The following is a 21867-nucleotide window of genomic DNA, read 5'->3' as shown; positions in this document are numbered from 1 at the left end:
GTTGTTCCTCAAAGAACCATCTCTCTGAGGTTTTACTTAGATTAAATAATAAAATAAATTCTATCAAAATGGAAAATATTTGCCAACAAATTGGTGATAGTGTCATCTAAATCAGGGAAGATGAAGGTGACTCTCATAACATATATCAATTGCACTTTTATATGAATTGCCTGCATTGTGACAGGTTCTGGATAGATACCTATAGAGTCTTAAGCAAATGATTTTCTTCTATTAGTTTATAATATAACCTTGTCCCAGCATTCTTTTTGTTTCTTTGAACCCTATTTTCCCTTGATCTGATTTTTTTTTTCTTTTGTGTTTAGCAGGACAGAAGAAAAGGCTTGTGCCTACAAAAGATTTTACTTTTTTTTTAACCACTTCTGAAAGTAAATTTTGAAATCACCTATCCAAATTTAGAACCCACTTTATCAAGAATACAGACCTGATTGCCTTCTCTTAGAAAGTATCTCTTCTCTATGACCTGTGAGAAACAAATAAAGATTTTAAGGGCTTAGCAAACATCCCTGGAAAAGTGGTACACTGCAGTTGCCACTAACGGGACTAAAAGGCATATCTAAGGTAAGAGTCTTTTCAATAGTTATGGACATCCAGTACAATGAGTTAAATCTAGTGCTAAGATCAGGAGTGTGGGCGTATTTCCATAAAAGCTTGCCTTATTCCCCAAACCATTAATAATAGATCAAAAAAATAAATGAATGCACAAAAATGACTAAATAACCAGAGAATGACATAATAATCCATGCAGTTTCCAGTGTACAGAAGCAAATCTTGCTCAAAATTTCCTACTAGTCAGTCCAAAGATACAAAATAGAATCCATAAGAAAAGCAGAGCACTTTTACCGTTACTACAATAGTACAGCTATTCCTTACAGAGGAATGTGTAATGTAGTCAACTGCCATGTCCCCTGGAGTAAACACAGTGATAAATTTGGTAGGTCAAAAGCATTCAATGAACTTCCTTCCATGGACTGAATCTGTATCCTTAATTCAGTAGTTTTAGAACTGTCTGTATTTGGTCAACAGGAGAAACGAGGTAAAGCAGTGGATGTATCTGCACAAATCCATCACTATTGCTGAAGAAAACGTCTTAAAATATAGGCCCTAATATAATGAGTTTAAGAGCACTATGTTTTCAGATGATAGCTGTGCTCTCTCTCTCAAATAAATAAATAAATGTTTAAAAAATAATGAATTTTGTTCTAACACTTGAGAAACTGTAATGCTTACAGAGGCAGTATGATTTTCTTTACACAGAGCTGTTGTGATTAAGAAAAGCCAATCAGATAAGAATACATATTAGCTGCAGATTAACTTTAAGATGCTGGAATCCAGAATTATGAAGCTAAGAATTTCCCTGAATAAGAGCATGGTATCTTCTTCCAGGGTTGTGCCACCCTGCTTTCACTGGCTTGATGGCCAAATTATCTAGATTCTTTCTATCTTTCAGACTATGGCTGGGTTACTTTTAGCCACAGGTGACCCAGGGTAAGGTTGCATTCACTGGGCCCAAAGGTGGAAAAGTTGATTTGTGATCAGTATATATCTCAAAATACTCAATCCCACACACAAAAAAGAGGGTGACCTTCTTTCCCTCCATAGCAGGTCAGGAAAATTCTATCATTCTAAAGTGGGGAGGAATTACTACTTAAGGGAGTCTGGAGGAGGAGCTAGATTCCCTCTTGGAAAAGAAATCTTTATACCAAATTCTGGAAGATCTGATAGAAAATGGGCAAAATTTAGTTGCTGGCTACTGTGGTTTCAGGCAACCATATTAGTCTGGAAGTCTGGCCACCCTCCTAATCCACATACGTTTCACTGTGATTCAGGTAATGAAGAGAGAAGCTACCTTTTCGCTTTTACTCTTAAGTCCTTACTCTCAACTTGCAGTATCTTTCTCTTACCAAATCTTGCTCTCTTCTTGGAACTAACCAAGCTTGCTCTGATTTCTTTTGAATCAAGTCTTCCCTGACAACTCAGGTCACACTAGTCCATAACCCATTGTTTCTCTAGGATCTAACTTACTACATTTTTTAAAAATTATTTTTTGTTGAAGTATAGTTGACATACAGTATTCTATTAGTTTCCGGTTATTACAACATAGTAATTTGACAATTATTTACATGACAAAACCTCACTACAGTAAGTGTAGTTACCATCTGTACCATATAAAGCTATTACGGTATTACCATCTTCTCTGTGCTGTACTTTTCATCCCTGTGACTTACACATTTTATAACTCAAAGTCTGTACCTTTTTATTCCTTTCAACAATTTCCAAATTAATAAATTATTAACAAGTTTAAGCAATATATTGTAGGATCTTCCTGTGTTAGACAAAGATTTATAAGCTGTTGCTCTCAGGCAACAGAAGAGAGTATCAGATGGGGGCCCTGGATCTAAACTAAATGGAAGTTCTTATGTTTGAAGTTTGAAAATAGCATGGAAAGAAGATCCAGTCCCTTGCACTGCTTTGCAACATTCTTCATGTCATGGTGCATTTAGGAAATGCTAATATTTGCACAGCATGTTGGGCCAAATGAAGGGGGTTACTGATCACTCAGCCTGGGGAACCCTTGCTACTCGAAATGAGGGACTTGCTATCTTGGCACACCTGTACTCTATCTGCCACACTCTGGTTGGGAAGTTCTGAGTTGAAGCAAACATTTCCCAGGGGTCTACTATTAAACAGGGAGGGCTGTGGGGCTTATCTTATGACATTATGGGCAAAAGGGCCAAATATTAGATCCCTAAGTGGGTAAAAGAAAAATGATTATCATAAAGAGCTATGAGGAGGGCACTGTTTTTCTTGTACCCTTAAAGGAAATGTAATACAGAAATTGGTCTTTTTCAGTAATACAGACAGAAATATACTCTCTTTTACTTTACTACATAAATCCAACATTAGGCAAACACTTTAGACTTGGTCAATACTGTGTATGATGCAGCCACATGGCCTTGTGAAGGAAAGACAAACAGTGCCCTAAATTACCAGTATGCTGAGTCATTCTATACTTCCATTCCAGTTCAGGACATAAGATGATGCTAGCAAGAGTCAATATTTGGAATGCAAGTGTTCTGAGAGGGAAAATGAGGGAATCAAGGAGATGACATAACCTTAAAAGTACAGGTGACATTTATGTGGAGAACAACTATGATAGCTGGGAGAGCAAAAAGAACTCAGAGCTTTAAGCAGAATCTCCTGGGTTCAGTGCCTTTTGTGGGGGTGGAGAAGATGTGAATAAGTAGAGAAAGAGCTGGAAAAGAGAAAAACATAATTTGTTTTAAGGAGGGAAATTAGGTATCTTTTAAAATAACTCACTTAAATCCAGTAGCTTTCATCCTTTGCTTAGAGAACACTGGTGATAAAATAAATACGTCAGCAAGCCTTGAGCAATTATACCAACAGATAAGAGAGATCAAAACAAGTATTCAGGCTATCAAGTTCAGGACGAAGGAATAAAAGGACAAAGCATTCTACAAAGAATTTAACTCTCATACTATATAAATTAAGTTTAAAAATAACTTAATTGAAGCTATTACCTTATCAAAAAACCTACTGAGCTTGACAGCATTGGAAGAACCTGCAGCTAAGTACCGTGGATTTGTGCAATCCTAGAAGATAAAGCATAAGATGCATGATTAAAAGTTAAGAAACATAAGCTCTTTGTTAGTCATTACTTTTCCTGTTGCACATTTCTATAATCAAATGTTAGGCATAATACTCTTCTAAAATATTTAAGTAATTTTCAAATTAGGATGCACAAAGCAAAGAGGAAAGTGCTAAAGGAAGATAGGGCCACTTTTGGCTATTTATTGAATTTTAGAGGACATTGAACCAATGTATTCATCATCAAATAATTCATAAAGGAAGACAGGATTGCTAATTTTACTAATAACAAAACTAAGACACTAATCAAGTGACCTACCCTAAAAACAGAAACAGCCATTAAAAACTGTTAATACTTCCCTTTTTAGTACTAGTTATTAACCAGCACCATCTAAGTACTGTGCAGTTCATATGAACAGCAGGAATCATGGAAATAAGGAGTTAGAGCAAAGAACACACACAACTGCTGCCAGGTATTTCTCACTCATCGAATTGCAAAGTACTATACCACCTGGTAGGCCATAAAGGTAATAATAGATACATTTTTGATAATAATAAACAATAAAGAGTAAGTTTATTATTATTAAATATCATTAAGTATTAATAATTAATAGATGCATTACTATTAAATAGGATTTTGAAAAATAGGAAAAAAAATGGGGCCCAGAAGAGATGAACATTACGAGATAACTAGTAAATTACAATGATCAGTAAAGATCTTAAAAGGTTTATTATCCTTTTCCTGGAATTCTAATGTTAAGTAGCTTTTGCTTGTAATAATTATCTATTTCCAGAGACAGAGCACTTTGAATTTTACCACAAATGCCACCTAAGACCAAACTATGAGGATATTGTGTAGGCTCCATTACAAAGATGGTATTTGTCTTCCAGTTGTAGATGGTCTGTGTCCCTTGGGCAATTACTGAAATCACTGTTGTTGCATTTATTCTGTTTTGTAATCTCTAAGACACGAGTCCTTTCCGGTAAATTTTGTAATAATTACCTATTTTATCTACATATAACATTTCGAGGCTCACATTTTTAATTTTGGCTGGAAACTAGAATAAATTTTCCAAAATCACCCAAAAAGAAGACTATGAGAAATTTTTCAAAAATCACAGAGTACTAGAAAAATTAGGTCTTTGAAGCCACCAAGTTTTGAATCTGAGTATCAGTCCCAACATCTCTAGATTGTGTGACATTGGTTAGGTTACTCTGCCTTTAAATTTGAGCTTGCTCATTTGTGAAATAAGGATAACATAATACTTTTTCCACAGGATTTTTGTGAAAATTAAAGAAGATAAAGAAGATAATGCACATACATAGCAGGTACTGAAATATTAGTTCCCTTTTCTTTTCATTCTAAGAAAATGCTACCAGATTGAATTTTCAGGTACAAAAGCACCTAACACAATAAAAGTTAATTCCATGTATGGATCAAAAAAACTGAAACATCACAGTATAAACTGCTGTACTTGAAATAATGTCTGAACACATTCATATGGCAGCTGGGGCACATAAGAGAAACCTGAGGTAGACTCGTGCTGGACGTGTTTTACAAAATGGATATTGATTACATAGTCACCATGGTGTCAAAAGACTTCAGAGATGATTCCAAATCGAGCTATAGTGCTAAATATGAAAACTAAATCAAACAGCAAACAAGCAGAACCTCCTGAAACTTAATTCTAAGGGCTCCCAGTTATAGGTTGAGTAGGCTATAGAAACCCTATGATTTTAGGATGAGAATTTTAGAGTTTAAAGAGCCATCTGCCACTGATCATGGCTGAGGGCAAAGATTGAAGATTAATAGCTTTAAATAGCTTAGCTAAGCTTGAGAAAGGAATATTAAGTAGGGAAGATGCTTCAATATAATCATTTTGAAGTAAAAAGAAAAATTTGTCCTAGACACAATAAGCCTAATAGGACTTAAAAAAAAAAAAAAAAAGCAATTGTCTCCCTATTTATAATTTAAACCAATTTGTTTTTCAGGCACGAGATGGTAACTTTGAGTTCATCTCTGATATATACATTCAAGTCTTCCTTTTTTCTAATATATAGTTTTAAGTAAATTCATACAGTAACCGAAGATGCTAGTGCTAATATGTCACCTTACATTTTTACCTGAGGCTTTATATTTACTTGCTAAGTCTTTCTGACTGCTGTCTTTTTGTGAAGCTTGTATCAAATTTTCCTCCTCATTTTTCCTTCTTCTGCATCCTCAGAACCCTCTTATTTCTGCTGTGTTCTTGAAGCTGTACACTGATAAAGGCCAAAAGTATGTTGTGTGTGAACTCTATGGAAACCATGTGTGTCAAAGTACCATCATTTGAGTACCTTTATATCTTATTAACAATTAAGAGACGGCCCTGCCTTTGCAAGAAAAATAGGAAAAATACATATCAGGGTAGTGTCACAGAAACCCACAGGCACTACAAAGAGATACATTCCAAAATACACTGAAAGTAATTACTGGAACAAATTAAGTATATTCAATGGTAATTTCCATGGGAAATAATGTTCAAACAAAGGAACTTCAGCACTTCTTCAACAAGGATATTATTATATACTCTATGTAACAGGAGTCCTCTGGAATACCATGGTCCAGTGTAACTAGCTGGGACATTTACACCGAAGATTCCATGGTGGCAGGTGAGAAAAATAAGGCACCCACCCACTGCAAAGCAGAATGTAAAAAACAATGGAATGGCAGGCAGAAGTTGATTCAGTTATGGGATAGAGGTTGGTTTGAACCAACCAGTGTTCACAAATGTTTATTCACAGAGTAAGGGCATCAGAATTACCTGAGTCATTAATTAAAATTACGGAGTCTTGGTCCTCCTGTCAGATCTTATGAATAAAAAGTTCCAGCTGTGGAACACTTATTCAAATTTTTTCACAGCTACATTGATAACATGAGTTTACAGGCAATTTTGGGTATTAATTGGTGATCTAGATGATTTCTAAGAGTTCTTTCAGCTCTAAGGTTCTAAATGTTAGCTGGAGAATAATTAAGTGGAAAATAGACTTAATTGTAGAGCATTGGCCCTGGAGTCAGAGTGCCTGACTAGGTCTAGTTACCTCTCTTTGGTTCTAATCATCTTTAAAATGGAAATACAGTACCTACCTTATAGTGTTGATATGACGACAAACATGTGAGATAATGTACATAAAGCAGTAGAACAGGGTGTGGCACATAGTAAGTGGTCAGTAAATTATAGTCATTAGTATTATTAAACCACCACTACCACCACCACTACCAATTCCACCTGGAATTGCCAGGGCACTGAATATGTTACAGAAATCCTACCTGTGAATAATGACACATAAACCGTGACTGAAGCACTGGCCAAGATCCTTCTCTAGGCAAATCTATCTAGCTTACGTGAGAACTTTTCTTATCCTTTTTAGCATCCAGTTCTAATTGAGCTATGTATCTCAGGAAGAAACTCAATGCTCTATATACATACAAGTTTGTCTACTGCTCGTGAAGCACTCCTAGTTTACACTCTGTAGTTTTCTCATTTATCTATTTATTTGCTCTTTAAGTTAAATTCTGTAGTTTAAGAAGCTTTTCTAAAGCAAGAATAATCAAGGAGTCAGTGACCCTTCTTTGTTACTTTAATTATTTTGATTTTGGTGTGATCTTAAAATATCTTCAAGAAAAAGCCCATGTTTATATTATTCATAGAACAAAGTTTGAACATTCTAACAGATCAGCATATTAGGAAGTTGAACTGCCTGTCCTCCTCTGACAGTCTATGTTGGTTCCAATCTTCACTACATTTTGGACCCGAACCCAAATGCCTGATTTTAGTATAAAGCTTCTTTTGTGAGAATTTATGACTTGTTAAGTCTTTAACTAATGATAACAGAAATATGCATTAGTGAAAATACATACCAAATTAATTTCTTCTGCATTGAAATCCTCAGCCAGGAAAGCAGTTCTAGTTAAAACTTCATGGCGCTTGGTTTCATGAATCTGATCCAGTTTAGTCCCTATTACCAACAGTGGGATTTGGTTATCAGCAAACTGTTCCCGGTCATAATCCCTGTGATAAGTAATAATGAAGAGGTGAATAGAATTTACCTTTCTGATATAGATGTCTAATGTTTAAATGCAAGTAAGCTTATACTATTTTACTGATATTTTACCGACTCTTGCTCGGCCCCTACCTATAAACCTATTTTGTCCCAATTTCTTCCATCTACTTATTTATCAACCCATCCTCACCATCTACAGAGTTTGCAGCTATTCATCTAACTACTCAAATTTTATTTTCTTGACTCTCTATAGACTAACTGAATGCCCACCAGGCATATGAAAGCAGGCTGACTTGACTTCTCCCAAAGCTCTGTCTTCTAAGGCTAACAACTCAAGAATTTTTCTAGGTAGATACAGAGAGTGGATTCAAACTTCAGTGGAGTGAAAACAGGAATCTAGGATGATATTCAAACCTTTGGTCAGAGGGAAAAATGGCAAACGTCAGGGGTATGCATAAATTCTATACCTACCACCATACACATTTCTGTCTACAAACAGTAAAGAGAAATGTATCATTTTATGAAATTGAGAAATAAGGATGCTGATGGCCAGAAAAATCGACCACAGATGATGCTATGGCCCAGGGAAAGGTAGATTCAAAACATGGAAAGGAAAAGAAGCAGCTGAAATGCAAAATGAAGAGTAAAAGAAAAGAATTAAGCACCAAATAATTTTTTTAGAGCCATGGAAGAGAGCGGCGATATGAATCACTTAGGGTTAGGGGCCTTGGGTCAGTGGCTATTACAATCCTCCTCCCCCTCCCTAGTTTTACCAAAAGGACAGAGTAGTATTCCTTCTACTACTGAAAGGAATTTAGAGCCCAATGTTGACCATTTAACTTAAATTCTATTCATGTATGAGAAATAAAACAGATTTGGATTTCTGACATGTTATAAGCTCAATTTACAACAGTCAGTAAAATCTGGCTGCAAACACCTTATGACAGTAAATCAATATTGCATGATACAATCAATATAACCCAGTTAAGCATAGCTTTTCTTCTTCCTTTGACATTATTTTTCTTTCTCTTTTAATAATCTAAACTAGGGGTGTGTAAGAGGGTATGTGCAAAATTACCAAATCTTTTTGCCCTTCATAACAATCTTACAGAGCCTCAGCTACTGTTTGGCCTTGGAACATAAGTGTTTTGAACTATGTAACATCCCCATTTTTTTTAAACCTTCCATTTCTTAAAAATATTATCATTATACTTATTGCATCAAAGCCAATAATAGCTTGAGTTCAAGGCCTCTGATTCTGTTTACCAATATCAACAGGAGACAATATCAATTAGGAGACATGGTCCAAAGTTGAAATTTGCTTTATTAGAGAATAAAATTTTGAGAGTGTCCCCTTTAAGAATATTTCCTTTTCCTACACTCACTAACTCCGGCTTACATACAAATTTGTGTATATATTTATCAACCATGATCTTTAATAGACATATATCTCTGTCACTGGTATTGCATAATCTCTCATACATTAACAACTATATGTACTGTATATGTAACATAACGTATAGACATGGCATATAATATATATGTTGCATATTAACATATATATGTATTACACATGTAACATATATATGTTGCCATATATATTTAATTGGTTCTCTTGTCTTTTTAGCTTTCCTTTTTATTCACTTTTTCACTAATCTTATATCCAATTTGAAATTTGATCTCAAAATCCTTTTTTTTAAAAATCCAATAGATGAAAAACTAATAGGGAATTTTATCATGGATGGATAAGGCTGGTAACATGACAACATCACAAAGAGACAGACAACCAGGTGTTGTAATTATATACACAATACTTTGGCAAGAACAAAAAACCAAAAGCCCTGCATGTTTTAGACCTTCTTTTTTAATTTAATTATCCTCTGAGGGAAGATTTAGGATTCAGAGAAACAAATTAAGCAGACACTCACTACAGGGAAGGAAACTTGCAGGACAAGCAAGCCATCTTTCACAAATAAACTGTCAGAGAGTAAAAGGGAAAAGAAAAAAAGAAAGGGGAATGTAAGATTAAAAAAAACTTAATTAACTAAATACAATGAGTAGACCTTATCAATATAGTATCTATATAGTATAGTATATATAGTATATATATAATACAGCATAGTATATATTTATATATATAATACTATCTATATAGTATTACTATAGTATAGTAATAGTATTATATAGTATATAAACAACATTTATGAGACATTTAGGGAATTAAAATAATATTTAATATTAAAGAATTATTGTTAAATTTTAAGTGTGACAACTATATTTTGGTTATATTAAAAAGTCCTTATCATTTAAAGTTAAACACAGAAGTATATATGTAAATGAAATGATACAACATCTAGGATTTGCTTTCAAAAATAAATGGAGAGTCAAACTGTGTTCATGGATTGGAAGATGCAACAAAAATTCTCCCCAATTTTATCTACAGACTTAATGCAATTCAATAAAAATCCAAGCCAAATTTTTGTCAATACAGACAAGTTGATTTCAAATTTATATGGAAAAGCAAATGAACTAGAATAGCTAAACAAATTTGAAAACGAAGCAACCATACTGCCTATACTTACTATACTGCTACAATAATCAATTGTACAGAATTTAGTCTCTTGAAACAGAACGATATAAACATGGTCAACTGATTTTTTGGCAAAGGAGTAAAAGCAATTCAATGGAGAAAGGATCATATTTTTAACAAACAGTATTGGAACAATTGGACATTCATATACAAAAGTCAACCCCAATCAAAACTTCATGCATATAACTAACTTGAAATGGATCACAGATCTACAAATAAACCTTCAACAACAAAATTTCTAAAAGAAACACAGGAGAAAACCTACATGATCTGAGATTAGGCAAAGAGTTGTCAGATGTTATATCAAAAGTACAATAATACATAAAGGAAAAAACTGAGAAATCAGACTGCATTGTGACAAGAAACTAATGCTTGAGAGACAACTGTTAAAGAGAATGAAAAGATGATCTGCACACTGGGAGAAAAAGTTTGCAAATCAAACATCTTGCGAAGTGTTAATCGGGAGGGTATATTCCGATGGTTGCTGTACCATTTCACACTAAAAGTGAAGTCATCTGGGCTTACCCATTTGTCACCAACACTCCAGTTGGCACCAAATCCCTGTTGAGAGCTTCCAATGACCAACGATACAAGTTTTGCGATGACTTCTTATTTGTTAAGTCATGTACTAAAATAATACCTAAAATAATCAAAGCAAATGATGTCAGTACTGCAGCAATTCCTCTTCATTTCACAACTGGCAAAGGGAGGCTTAGTGTATATGAGTTAGGCTGCTGAATACACCTAGCATTTCAGTATGATTAACAAACTCAGACACAATTAATTTAAAATGTCATATACAAATTCCAACGAATAATTAATGACAAATTTTTCCGTCAGTTATATAACACTTTTTAATTCTACAAGGGCTGACAAAATGTCATTAAGCTTTTAGAATGTCTTTTCTTTTTTCCCCTCATTCACCACTTAAAGAGTGACTGCTCTGTCTGGTCCTAATTGTAGAACTACCTCATCAATAAAAGGAATTGAAAGTACTTCAGGTATATAAGAAATTATATTTCCACAAAAGTTCAGTTTCTCCACTGTGCATAGTACTGTCATAGATATTACACACACTCTATTATTTATACTCAATAAACTATTAAATCTAAAAAGATCTTGATTTAATTGCTATTTTTCAGCTGACAAAATATTTTCCTATAAATCACCTGAGCCTAATCAACTCAAAAGTCTAGTTTTTTTTAGTTCTTTGAATTAATGAAAGAAATTGAGGAAGACACAAAGAGATGGAAAAATATTCCATGCTCATGGATTGGCAGAATTAATATTGTGAAAATGTCAATGTTACCCAGGGCAATATACACGTTTAATGCAATCCCTATCAAAATACCATGGACTTTCTTCAGAGAGTTAGAACAAATTATTTTAAGATTTGTGTGGAATCAGAAAAGACCCCGAATAGCCAGGGGAATTTTAAAAAAGAAAACCATATCTGGGGGCATCACAATGCCAGATTTCAGGTTGTACTACAAAGCTGTGGTCATCAAGACAGTGTGGTACTGGCACAAAAACAGACACATAGATCAGTGGAACAGAATAGAGAATCCAGAAGTGGACCCTGAACTTTATGGGCAACTAATATTTGATAAAGGAGGAAAGACTATCCATTGGAAGAAAGACAGTCTCTTCAACAAATGGTGCTGGGAAAATTGGACATCCACATGCAGAAGAATGAAACTAGACCACTCTCTTTCACCATACACAAAGATAAACTCAAAATGGATGAAAGATCTAAATGTGAGACAAGATTCCATCAAAATCCTAGAGAAGAACACAGGCAACACCCTTTTTGAACTCGGCCATAGTAACTTCTTGCAAGATACATCCACGAAGGCAAAAGAAACAAAAGCAAAAATGAACTATTGGGACTTCATCAAGATAAGAAGCTTTTGCACAGCAAAGGATACAGTCAACAAAACTCAAAGACAACCTACAGAATGGGAGAAGATATTTGCAAATGACATATCAGATAAAGGGCTAGTTTCCAAGATCTATAAAGAACTTATTAAACTCAACACCAAAGAAACAAACAATCCAATCATGAAATGGGCAAAAGACATGAACAGAAATCTCACAGAAGAAGACATAGACATGGCCAACATGCACATGAGAAAATGCTCTGCATCACTTGCCATCAGGGAAATACAAATCAAAACCACAATGAGATACCACCTCACACCAGTGAGAATGGGAAAAATTAACAAGGCAGGAAACAACAAATGTTGGAGAGGATGTGGAGAAAAGGGAACCCTCTTACACTGTTGGTGGGAATGTGAACTGGTGCAGCCACTGTGGAAAACTGTGTGGAGGTTCCTCAAACAGTTAAAAATATACCTGCCCTACGACCCAGCAATTGCACTGTTGGGGATTTACCCCAAAGATACAAATGCAATGAAACGCTGGGACACCTGCACCCCGATGTTTCTAGCAGCAATGGCCTCGATAGCCAAACTGTGGAAGGAGCCTCGGTGTCCAACGAAAGATGAATGGATAAAGAAGATGTGGTTTATGTATACAATGGAATATTACTCAGCTATTAGAAATGACAAATACCCACCATTTGCTTCAACGTGGATGGAACTGGAGGGTATTATGCTGAGTGAAGTAAGTCAGTCGGAGAAGGACAAACATTATATGTTCTCATTCATTTGGGGAATATAAATAATAGTGAAAGGGAAAATAAGGGAAGGGAGAAGAAATTTGTGGGAAATATCAGAAAGGGAGACAGAACATAAAGACTGCTAACTGTGGGAAACGAACTAGGGGTGGTAGAAGGGGAGGAGGGCGGGGGGTGGGAGTGAATGGGTGACGGGCACTGGGTGTTATTCTGTATGTTAGTAAATTGAACACCAATAAAAAAAAAAAAAAAAAAAAAAAAAAAAAAATGAATTAATGGCTAGCTATAAAAGCTCGATACCTTAGTTAATAGAGCAAAAGATATATGTCACTAGAAGAGGGTAGGAAAAGATATTCAAGAAGTGTGAGTAGTAGAAAATAGATTTTTCAGAGACTGAGCAAAATAACAAAATGATGTTCAGAAATACAATTAAATTGAATCAGATATGATAGCAGACAGAACAGCAAAGCAGGTAATGATTACAATATTATAGACAAAAGAAGAAAAGTTTGAATGCCCTAGTGGAATTTAGAGTATGCTCTTGTGGTCAAAAGACTTTAGATTTTCTTTTTTTTTTTTTTTTTTTTTTTTTTAAGACTTTAGATTTTCAAACCTCTAGCCCTTTCCTATGTTACCTAGATTCTACCGTGAAGAGAGGACGTGAAACTGATGATTCTTCTTTCTTCAAGATGGGAGATATGTCAATTTGAAAAAGAAGGGCAGAAGAATTAAAATTATTTGGCTCCTCTGGCTTTTACAGATATTTGTGCAAGTTACAGTTGTCTTGTTCTAGCTAGCTCAGGTAAATCTGTTCCCCCTGGCATCTGGGAGAAACAGAGAAATAGAGATCTGACACTTGCCCCATAATCTACTGCACTCCCTAATAAGGGCTTCTATCAGGCATTAAGGACACAAGACACAAGACAGATTTAAAAAAGGAATAAAGAACTGCCATTAAAGAATATAGTTAACATCTATTCAGCACTTATGTGCTACATGTGGTGCCTTACATGTGTTATCTAATTTGATAGTCTTATGAGAATCATCTTTTTTACAGATGTAAAAACTAAGGCTCAGAGGTTGAGTAACTTGCCTGAAGTCACATGGTAAGTGAGGGAGCCAAAATTTGAACTCAGGTAACAGACAGTAAAAGATTGGGGGAAAGCAGAATTAAGTCATTTTAAGGCAAAGTTGTGGTAGATATTTTCTCCTCTCCCTTACTTCCCAGATAAAAATATCAAAAAACTATGGGTGAAACTTTTGGTTAAGAGGTGAAAGGATTACAAAGGCCTAGCTGAGCTATTAGGGAGGAGTCTATTCTTTGAGGGATCTCTTTTTTTTTTCTTTTTTTTTTTTCTTTTTCTTTTATTTTTTAATAACATAATTTTTATTGGTGTTCAATTTACCAACATACAGAATAACACCCAGTGCTCATCCCGTCAAGTGTCCCCCTCAGTGCCCGTCACCCACTCACCCCCACCCCCGCCCTCCTCCCCTTCCACCACCCCTAGTTCGTTTCCCAGAGTTAGGAGTCTTTATGTTCTGTCTCTTGAGGGATCTCTCTTAAGGATCTCCCTTTTCGCTTATTGTCCCACTTTCATTTGGGCTGAGAGTTCTTCGTCTGTAGACTGTGGGCTAGGGGGGCCATAGTGGGGCTCAAAGGAAAGAAGTCAGTGTGATAGTTGATCAGAATATGTTCCGACCTTAGAAAGAGGTAGAGATACTTGACAGGTTTCCTCCTATAGGGATTGCCAGAGTAGTCTTATCACAGTGGGAGGAAGGTAGGATATTGAGAGAAGAATGTTAGTGCTAAGAATAAAGACTGCACATTTAAATGGACTGATCCTTATGCTCTGTTTCTTAGGAAACTAAGGATGAGAGATAGAGTAAGGAACCTTTAGTGCTTCTACCAAGGGAAATGTTCCAGAGTTAGGATAAAAGAACATAAAAACTGGGTCTTTCTTAACAGGAATTTCTATTTAAACTTTAAATAGGAATACCTCTCAGTCTTATCTGTAAAATTAACATAGGGTAAATGCAATTATTTCAATAATATTCAAGGAAGAGACAAATCACTAATGAATAGTAGGGATAAAAAAAGATAAATATGGATTTATATGGCTTTCTTCTTCAGTACTTAATGAATATGCAACTCAGAACTCCATAAAGTTTCTAGGATTTAAATGGTCTTTAACTTTATAATAATTTATTTATAGTTTTTAAATTTAACTTTTTAATTTTTAATCTTAACTCTTTCTCAAAAAGATCTAAATGGCAGAAGTGTTATATATCCAAACTTCTCTTTGTCAGACCAGATTGATATCAACTTTGAGAAGTCATTTGGCTGATATAATCCAAGTTTATCACTTGATTTTAGATCAAAGCCAGGCTTTATTTCTTTCTCTCCTATTCTCTAAGAAGTCACCTAACACTATACCAGTCTTACCTATTTTTCTCACTTATATACATTCTATTAATATATGCCGTTCATCATGTACTTTCTTGCATGACAATGTCATATATTTGTGTCAACATCTTATAACCGTGTTTTGTTTCATTTATGAATGTCTTGTTTCTTCAAATAGATTGTGACACTTTCAGATAGAGTTCTGAGCTAAGTGGGAGACAGGTCTGAACTAATATAACTCATCCTGTATTTTATAGTATGTATCCAATGGCAAGTACCTTCTCTACTTTTTGTATCCACAACACAATATGATATGGGAAGATAAGATATGGAAAGAGGAATATAAGGAATAAAGAAGATACCAATTACAATGTTTACCTGATAGTATGATCTAAGCAGTATAAATGAGGTGCAACTAAGAGCTAAGCATCTACCAGAAGGAAAAGGGTGATGTGTAAAATCTTGGACATCAATCAGGGACAAGTTGAAATCATATTTCACAGTAAAAAAAGCTTTTAAAAATGAATAAATGAATGAATGAATGAATGGATAAATAAATAAATTAATTAATTTTAAAAAATGAATTAAAAAGGGGGCAGAAGACAAAAAAAACCCTCCATAGGTAAACCATAGCCAATGGTTTAGTCCCTTGACACAATAGGTACCTTATGAATTCCAATTATGTCCTCCATTATATACCTCCATCTCGAAGAGTGTGCCACGTATTTGACTATCTGCATCCTTAAACACACTCTTAGGCAGCTCTTTATAATTACATAGGATTCCTTCCAAGGACTAGATGAAAGAAATCCCTATATTTCTGTGACATTGGCTTAGACTATGGGACTCCTAATGGTTCTACTGGACCTACTCCATTGACTGGAAACATGGCACTCCCAGGGGACAGTGTTTAGAAAGTTCTGTTTTTTTTTTTTTTTTTTTTTTTTTTTAAGATTTTATTTATTTATTCATGGGAGACACAGAGAGAAAGGCAGAGACATAGGCAGAGAGAGAAGCAGGCTCCCTGCGGGAAGCCTGATGCAGGACTCAATCCCAGGACCCCAGGATCACGTCCTCAGCCAAAGTTCAACCACTGAGCCACCAGGCACCCCAAGAAAGTTCTAAATTTTAGGTCAAGTACCCAAAATAAAATATTATTTATTTAGTTTACGACAATGATATCAATACAAACAAAGGAAATAATGTTCTGAGTTACATGGTTAGAATCTACAAACAGGAATTCAAATGTGATATGCAGATATAAATTAAGAGTTGGGAGTGTATCAGATCTTTCTTAAAATAAGACCTATCTAGGAACCCACAGCATTCTATGTCAGATTATTTATACTCCTAGGTCATTAATATATGTTAGAAATAAAAATGTTTTACCATTTACAGAGTTGTAGAACACTGCTCTTGTGCTCTTCACACTGCTGGCACTGCCCACAGAGCCTCCAACATCCCATAATTCTATATAGTAGGTCTTCTCTTCTGGGGTTCCTTCTTTGTAGTCATGAACCTGACAAATTAATCCATCAAAATAATTATTATAGCCACTAAGAGCACTGGTAGCACCCTCATGCTAGTTTAGAACACTGGACATTCCATATCTGCATGACTTTTTCATCATTCCCATACCACTTGACTCTGATCGCCTCCTGTCTTTGAAGCTTCCTTCCTTCAATACTCTAGCTCTCATAATAATCCTACCACTGTTTACAGCTCCCCTTCCACTTCCAAATTCTCACTTCCTTCCTAAGTATAAATTCCGTGATTCATCAATTTAGTCACTCCTTTGCCCCTCTTTCACATTGTATTCATCAGACAAAATTCCAATCTTGACTATATCTACCTTTTTCCCCAATTCCATGTCTGTAAGCCAGCTAACTGGATGAGAAGCTCACAAAAAAAAATCACATTCAAGCTGACTAGATTAATTTTATTTTCTTAAAGATTTTATTTATTTATTCATTGGAGACACAGAGAAAAAGGCAGAGACATAGGCCGAAGTAGAAGGACTTGATCCCAGGACCCAAAGATCATGACCTGAGCCAAAGGCAGACACTCAAAGCACTGAGCCATCCAGGTGCCCCTGCCTGGATTAATTTTAAATTCAAGTCTACCTTTGGAGCTGAACTTTAATCACTTTCGTAGGCCATTTCCTCTTTTCCTCTCCTAGATAACCACTTCATATTTTCTCTTCTTTTTCAAATTTCTAATTTCTTCCCTACCCTTAAGAAGGATAAAAACTAAGATAACAGCTAAGAACCTTGCATTTGGAGACAGAAGCAATCAGAAAAGAATTTCTACATCCTGCTTTTCATATGTCTATCCACCACCCTGCATCTGTGTCCATATAATCTGCTTTCCCTCCCAGTCATTACAGATAAGCTCTCTGTATCCCCATGGCCAAAGTCCCTTCTTATGCATGAGATCCTATCTCCCCTTTCTTATCAAAGGTGAAGCTCTATCAATTCTTCCTTTTTACATCAACCCTCCCCGCCCCCAATTCCCATCAGCATACAAACATACCATAATTTTTCCCATCTTAAAATAACCTTCTCTTGAACTCATGTCCTCTTTCAGCTACCACACCACTTCTCTATTCCTTTTTACAGCAAAAGCCTCCCAGAGAGTTGTTTATTCTCGACAGCCTGTAATTCTTTTCCTTACATTCTCTTTTGATCTCATTCCTATTATACTTGTGCCCCAATCATCCACTGAAATATTCCTTATCAAGATCACTAATGGCTTCCACATTGCTAAATCCAATGATCAATGAGTAGTTTTCATCTTACTCTCCCATCTGATACAACTAAATACACCTCTGCCTTATAGCACTTTTTTCACTTAGCTTCCAGGTTATCACACTCTTCTGGTTTTCTTTCCATTTCACTGGCTAATCCTTTTCAGTCTCCATTTCAGTGGTCTTTGCCTCTCTTGACCTCTAATTGTTGGAGTGTCCCAACATTTAGTTCTTGGATCTCTTTTCTTCTCTATTAATACTGGCTCTCTTGACAACTTCATCTAATCTTATGATTTTATTTTATTTTATTTTTTTTTTAAATTTTTATTTATTTATGATAGTTACAGAGAGAGAGAGAGGCAGAGACACAGGCAGAGGGAGAAGCAGGCTCCATGCACCGGGAGCCCGATGTGGGATTCGATCCTGGGTCTCCAGGATCGCGCCCTGGGCCAAAGGCAGGCGCCAAACCACTGCGCCACCCAGGGATCCCTAATCTTATGATTTTAAATGTCATTCATTATTAGGATGAATTTCGAATTTATAATTTATAATCCATCAACTAGTCCCTTGAACTTTAGGCTACCATATCCACCAGACTACAATTTAAAAATAATTTCCTGATCTTCTCTTTTAGCCTATTCTCCCAGTAAAAGGCAATTCTATCCTAGTTACTTAAAGGGCCAAACACTTATGAGTGATCCTCAACTCCTTTCATATGACATATCCGATTTGTCAGCAAATCTTGCTGTTTTTGCCTTACGAATATATCCAAAATTGGTTCATTTCTCACCATTTCCATTATTAACATCCAGATCAAAGCCTCTATTCATCTCTTTGCCTGAATTAATGTAATCATATCCTGAATGATCCCCTGCAGCCTTGCCTGCTTACTTCTCCCCCTTTCACACCCCCCCACTCCATTTATTTTCCATACAGTAACTAGAGTGATCCTTTTAAAATGCAAGTTAGATCATATCCTCTTCTGCTCAAAACGCTTCAGCAACAGTTTTTAATTCAAACTCAAATCTCTCTTTTTCTTGTAGTCTAGATTCTATAGACATTTATTGACTGTACTACGTAACTATTCAGAAACAGATTCTGATATATGGCAATCATATCTATTAGAATATATCCAAGAGCCAGATTACAGCATGGTGGTTGAGAGGTATAAATCAGAATCTTTCAAGAATTTTTAAGATTTTATTTATTTATTTGAGAGAGTGAGTGAGTGACAGAGAACATATGAGCAGGGGTAGAGGGAGAGGGAGAAACAGACTTCCTTGCAGAGCAGGGAGCCCAATGTGGGACTTAATCCCAGGACCCCGATCAGGACCCAGGCCAAAGGGAGATGCTTAACCAACTGAGCAACCTAGATATCCCAAGAATTTTTTTTTTTTAAATATACATGCCAACAAAAGCAAAGATAAGCAAGTGGGACTACATCAAATGAAAGAGCTTCTACACAGCAAAGGAAATTATCAACAAAATGAAAAGACAATCTATGGAATGGGAGAAAATATTTGTAAATTATATATCTGATGGGGGTTAATATCCCAGTATGTAAGAACTCACATGACTAAATAGCAAAAACCAAAGCAATTTGACTTGAAAATGAGCATAGGAACCGAATAGAAATTTTTTTTTTTTTTTGAAAAAAAGACATACAAATGGCCAACAAGTACATGAAAAAGTGCTCAACATCACTAATCAGGGAAATGCAAATCAAAACTACTATGAGGTATCACCCCACACTTGTTAGAATGGCTCTCATAAAAAAAAGACAAGAGATAAGTGCTGGCAAGGATGTGGAGGAAAAAAAAAACTCTGCACACTGCTGGCAGGAATATGAATTGGTACAGCCACTATGGAAAACAATATGGAGGTTCCTCAAAAAATTAAAAATAAAACTACCACACAATCCAGCAATTGCACTTCTGGGGATTTATCCAAAAGAAATGAAAACAGGATACTGAAGAGCTATCTACACTCTCCTGTTCATTGCACAATAGCCAAGATATGGAAACAACTTAAGTGCCAGTCAGTCTATGAATGAATGATAAAGATGTGCTGTAAACACACACACACACACACACGAATGTTGTTCAGCCATGTGAAAAGGATCCTGCTGTTTGCAAACACATGGATGACCCCTGAGCGAATTATGCGAAGTGAAAAAAGCCAGACAAAGATAAATAGTGCATAGTACCACTTACATGTGGAATCTAAATAAAAAGTCAAACTCATGGAAGCAGAGTAGAAAAGTGCCAGAAGTTGGGGATGGTAAAGGTTGGTAAAAAGGTCTCAGTTATAAGATGAATAATCTTAGGATCTAATTCATAACATTCTAACCATAATTGATAACTTTGTATTGTGTATTTGAAATATACTAAGAAAGTAGAACTTAAATGTTCCCACTGAATAAATAAATAAATGTGAAGTGATGGATTTGTTAATTATTTGGATAAGAGGAATCTTTTCACAATTTATATTAAATTGTCATGATAGGGCAGCCTGGGTGGCTCAGTGGTTTAGCGCCTGCCTTCGGCCCAGGGCGTGATCCTGGAGACCCGGGATGGAGTCCTACAGTGGGCTCCCTGCATGGAGCCTGCTTCTCCCTCTGCCTGTGTCTCTGCCTCTTTCTCTCTCTGTGTCTCTCATGAATAAATAAAATCTTTTAAAATAAATAAATAGTCATGATATACGCTTTAAATATCTTACAATTTTATTTATTATACCTCAGTAAAGATGAAAAAGAGAGAGACAAAAAAAATCCTTAGAGAACAAAAAGAAATATATAAGCCAGACTTACTAAATTAGGACCTTTGGGTTTAGTTCTGGGCATCTGTAACTTGAACCATTCTCCAAATGATTCTGCTATAACCCCTAGTTAAGAACTGCTGAATTTTATAAAATAGAACTACTTTGGTTATCGGGAGACCTAAACTAAATTCTTGATCACCATTATCTTTGACCCTCAGTTTCTTTACCTATCTATACAATGAAGTTGCATCATGTATTTAGTGTCTTTGAATTAACAAAAAGATAGCAGATAAGTTAAAATAGATATCAGAAAATGTACTAAAATTCACATATTATACTTAACAGAATACTTCACACTTTTTACTTACTCACAGTTTTTTTTGTCCAAATACTTTTGTCTAAGGAAAAATTTAAGTAAGATACTCTACAGACAGCCATACTGACAAGAGAAGACAATTATTAGACTGACGACAAAGAGGATAGGACAGAAAAATGAGAATAGCAAAGTCATAGCAGTTGGGACCCTTGTGGACAATGAAAGTTTCTCCTGTATACTATGATAAAGGTATCACTATTTTGTTATATGGCAAAATAACTGATTAAGATAAGATGTGATCATGCCAAGTCATCAATAAAAAAGTTAAACTATAGGAGTTTTGTTTGAGAAAGGAGGGAAATTTATATCTTATAATGATTTCTAAGCAAAGCCACTGAGACGATTAATAAGGAGTCAGTTATCTGCTATTGAAAACCTTAGTCACTTTAGTGAAGCCTTCTTGATTCTGCCTCCCTTCCCTGCCCCAAACCAACCAGAGCCAGTTAGGTACTACTATTTGCTCCCATCGCACCCTGATAAGACGTTAAGATCCATCTATTATTTCGCTAACCATATTGTTTTATTTATCTGCTGATGTATATTCTACTAGATTGTAAGCATAAGGCAAGGGGCTGCGCATTATTCGTATTGGTAGACCTAGAAAAGAGCATAATACCTAGCACATATTAGATGCTTATATATGTTTGCTTAAATCAGTGAGTAAATTCAGGATATTTCA

General features: G+C 35.5%; 2 protein-coding genes across 4 annotated transcripts in view; one reads left to right on the top strand and one right to left on the bottom strand.

The window, feature by feature from the left end:
• GTF2E1 (general transcription factor IIE subunit 1) overlaps positions 1–21867 on the top strand; it is a 102309-nt gene that overhangs the window by 9069 nt on the left and 71373 nt on the right. Inside the window, exons 2-3 of the mRNA XM_077884595.1 lie at positions 324–579; positions 4905–4956. The gene's annotated coding sequence lies outside the window, so the exon portion shown is untranslated. The remainder of the gene's footprint in view (positions 1–323; positions 580–4904; positions 4957–21867) is intronic.
• RABL3 (RAB, member of RAS oncogene family like 3) overlaps positions 1–21867 on the bottom strand; it is a 39830-nt gene that overhangs the window by 2782 nt on the left and 15181 nt on the right. For 2 of the 3 annotated variants that reach the window (XM_077884603.1, XM_077884605.1), the window contains exons 3-7: positions 16696–16825; positions 10787–10901; positions 7529–7679; positions 3561–3632; positions 443–481 (exon numbers count right to left, since the gene is read on the bottom strand). In XM_077884603.1, coding sequence (XP_077740729.1) covers positions 443–481; positions 3561–3632; positions 7529–7679; positions 10787–10901; positions 16696–16825 — 507 coding nt within the window. The remainder of the gene's footprint in view (positions 1–442; positions 482–3560; positions 3633–7528; positions 7680–10786; positions 10902–16695; positions 16826–21867) is intronic. The other variant, XM_077884606.1, reaches the window with a different exon arrangement.

This window comes from Canis aureus, chromosome 35, assembly GCF_053574225.1.
Source record: "Canis aureus isolate CA01 chromosome 35, VMU_Caureus_v.1.0, whole genome shotgun sequence".
Lineage (NCBI taxonomy): Eukaryota > Metazoa > Chordata > Mammalia > Carnivora > Canidae > Canis > Canis aureus.
Note: the sequence above shows the minus strand (reverse complement) of the source record. Positions and strands in the feature narration are given on the sequence as shown.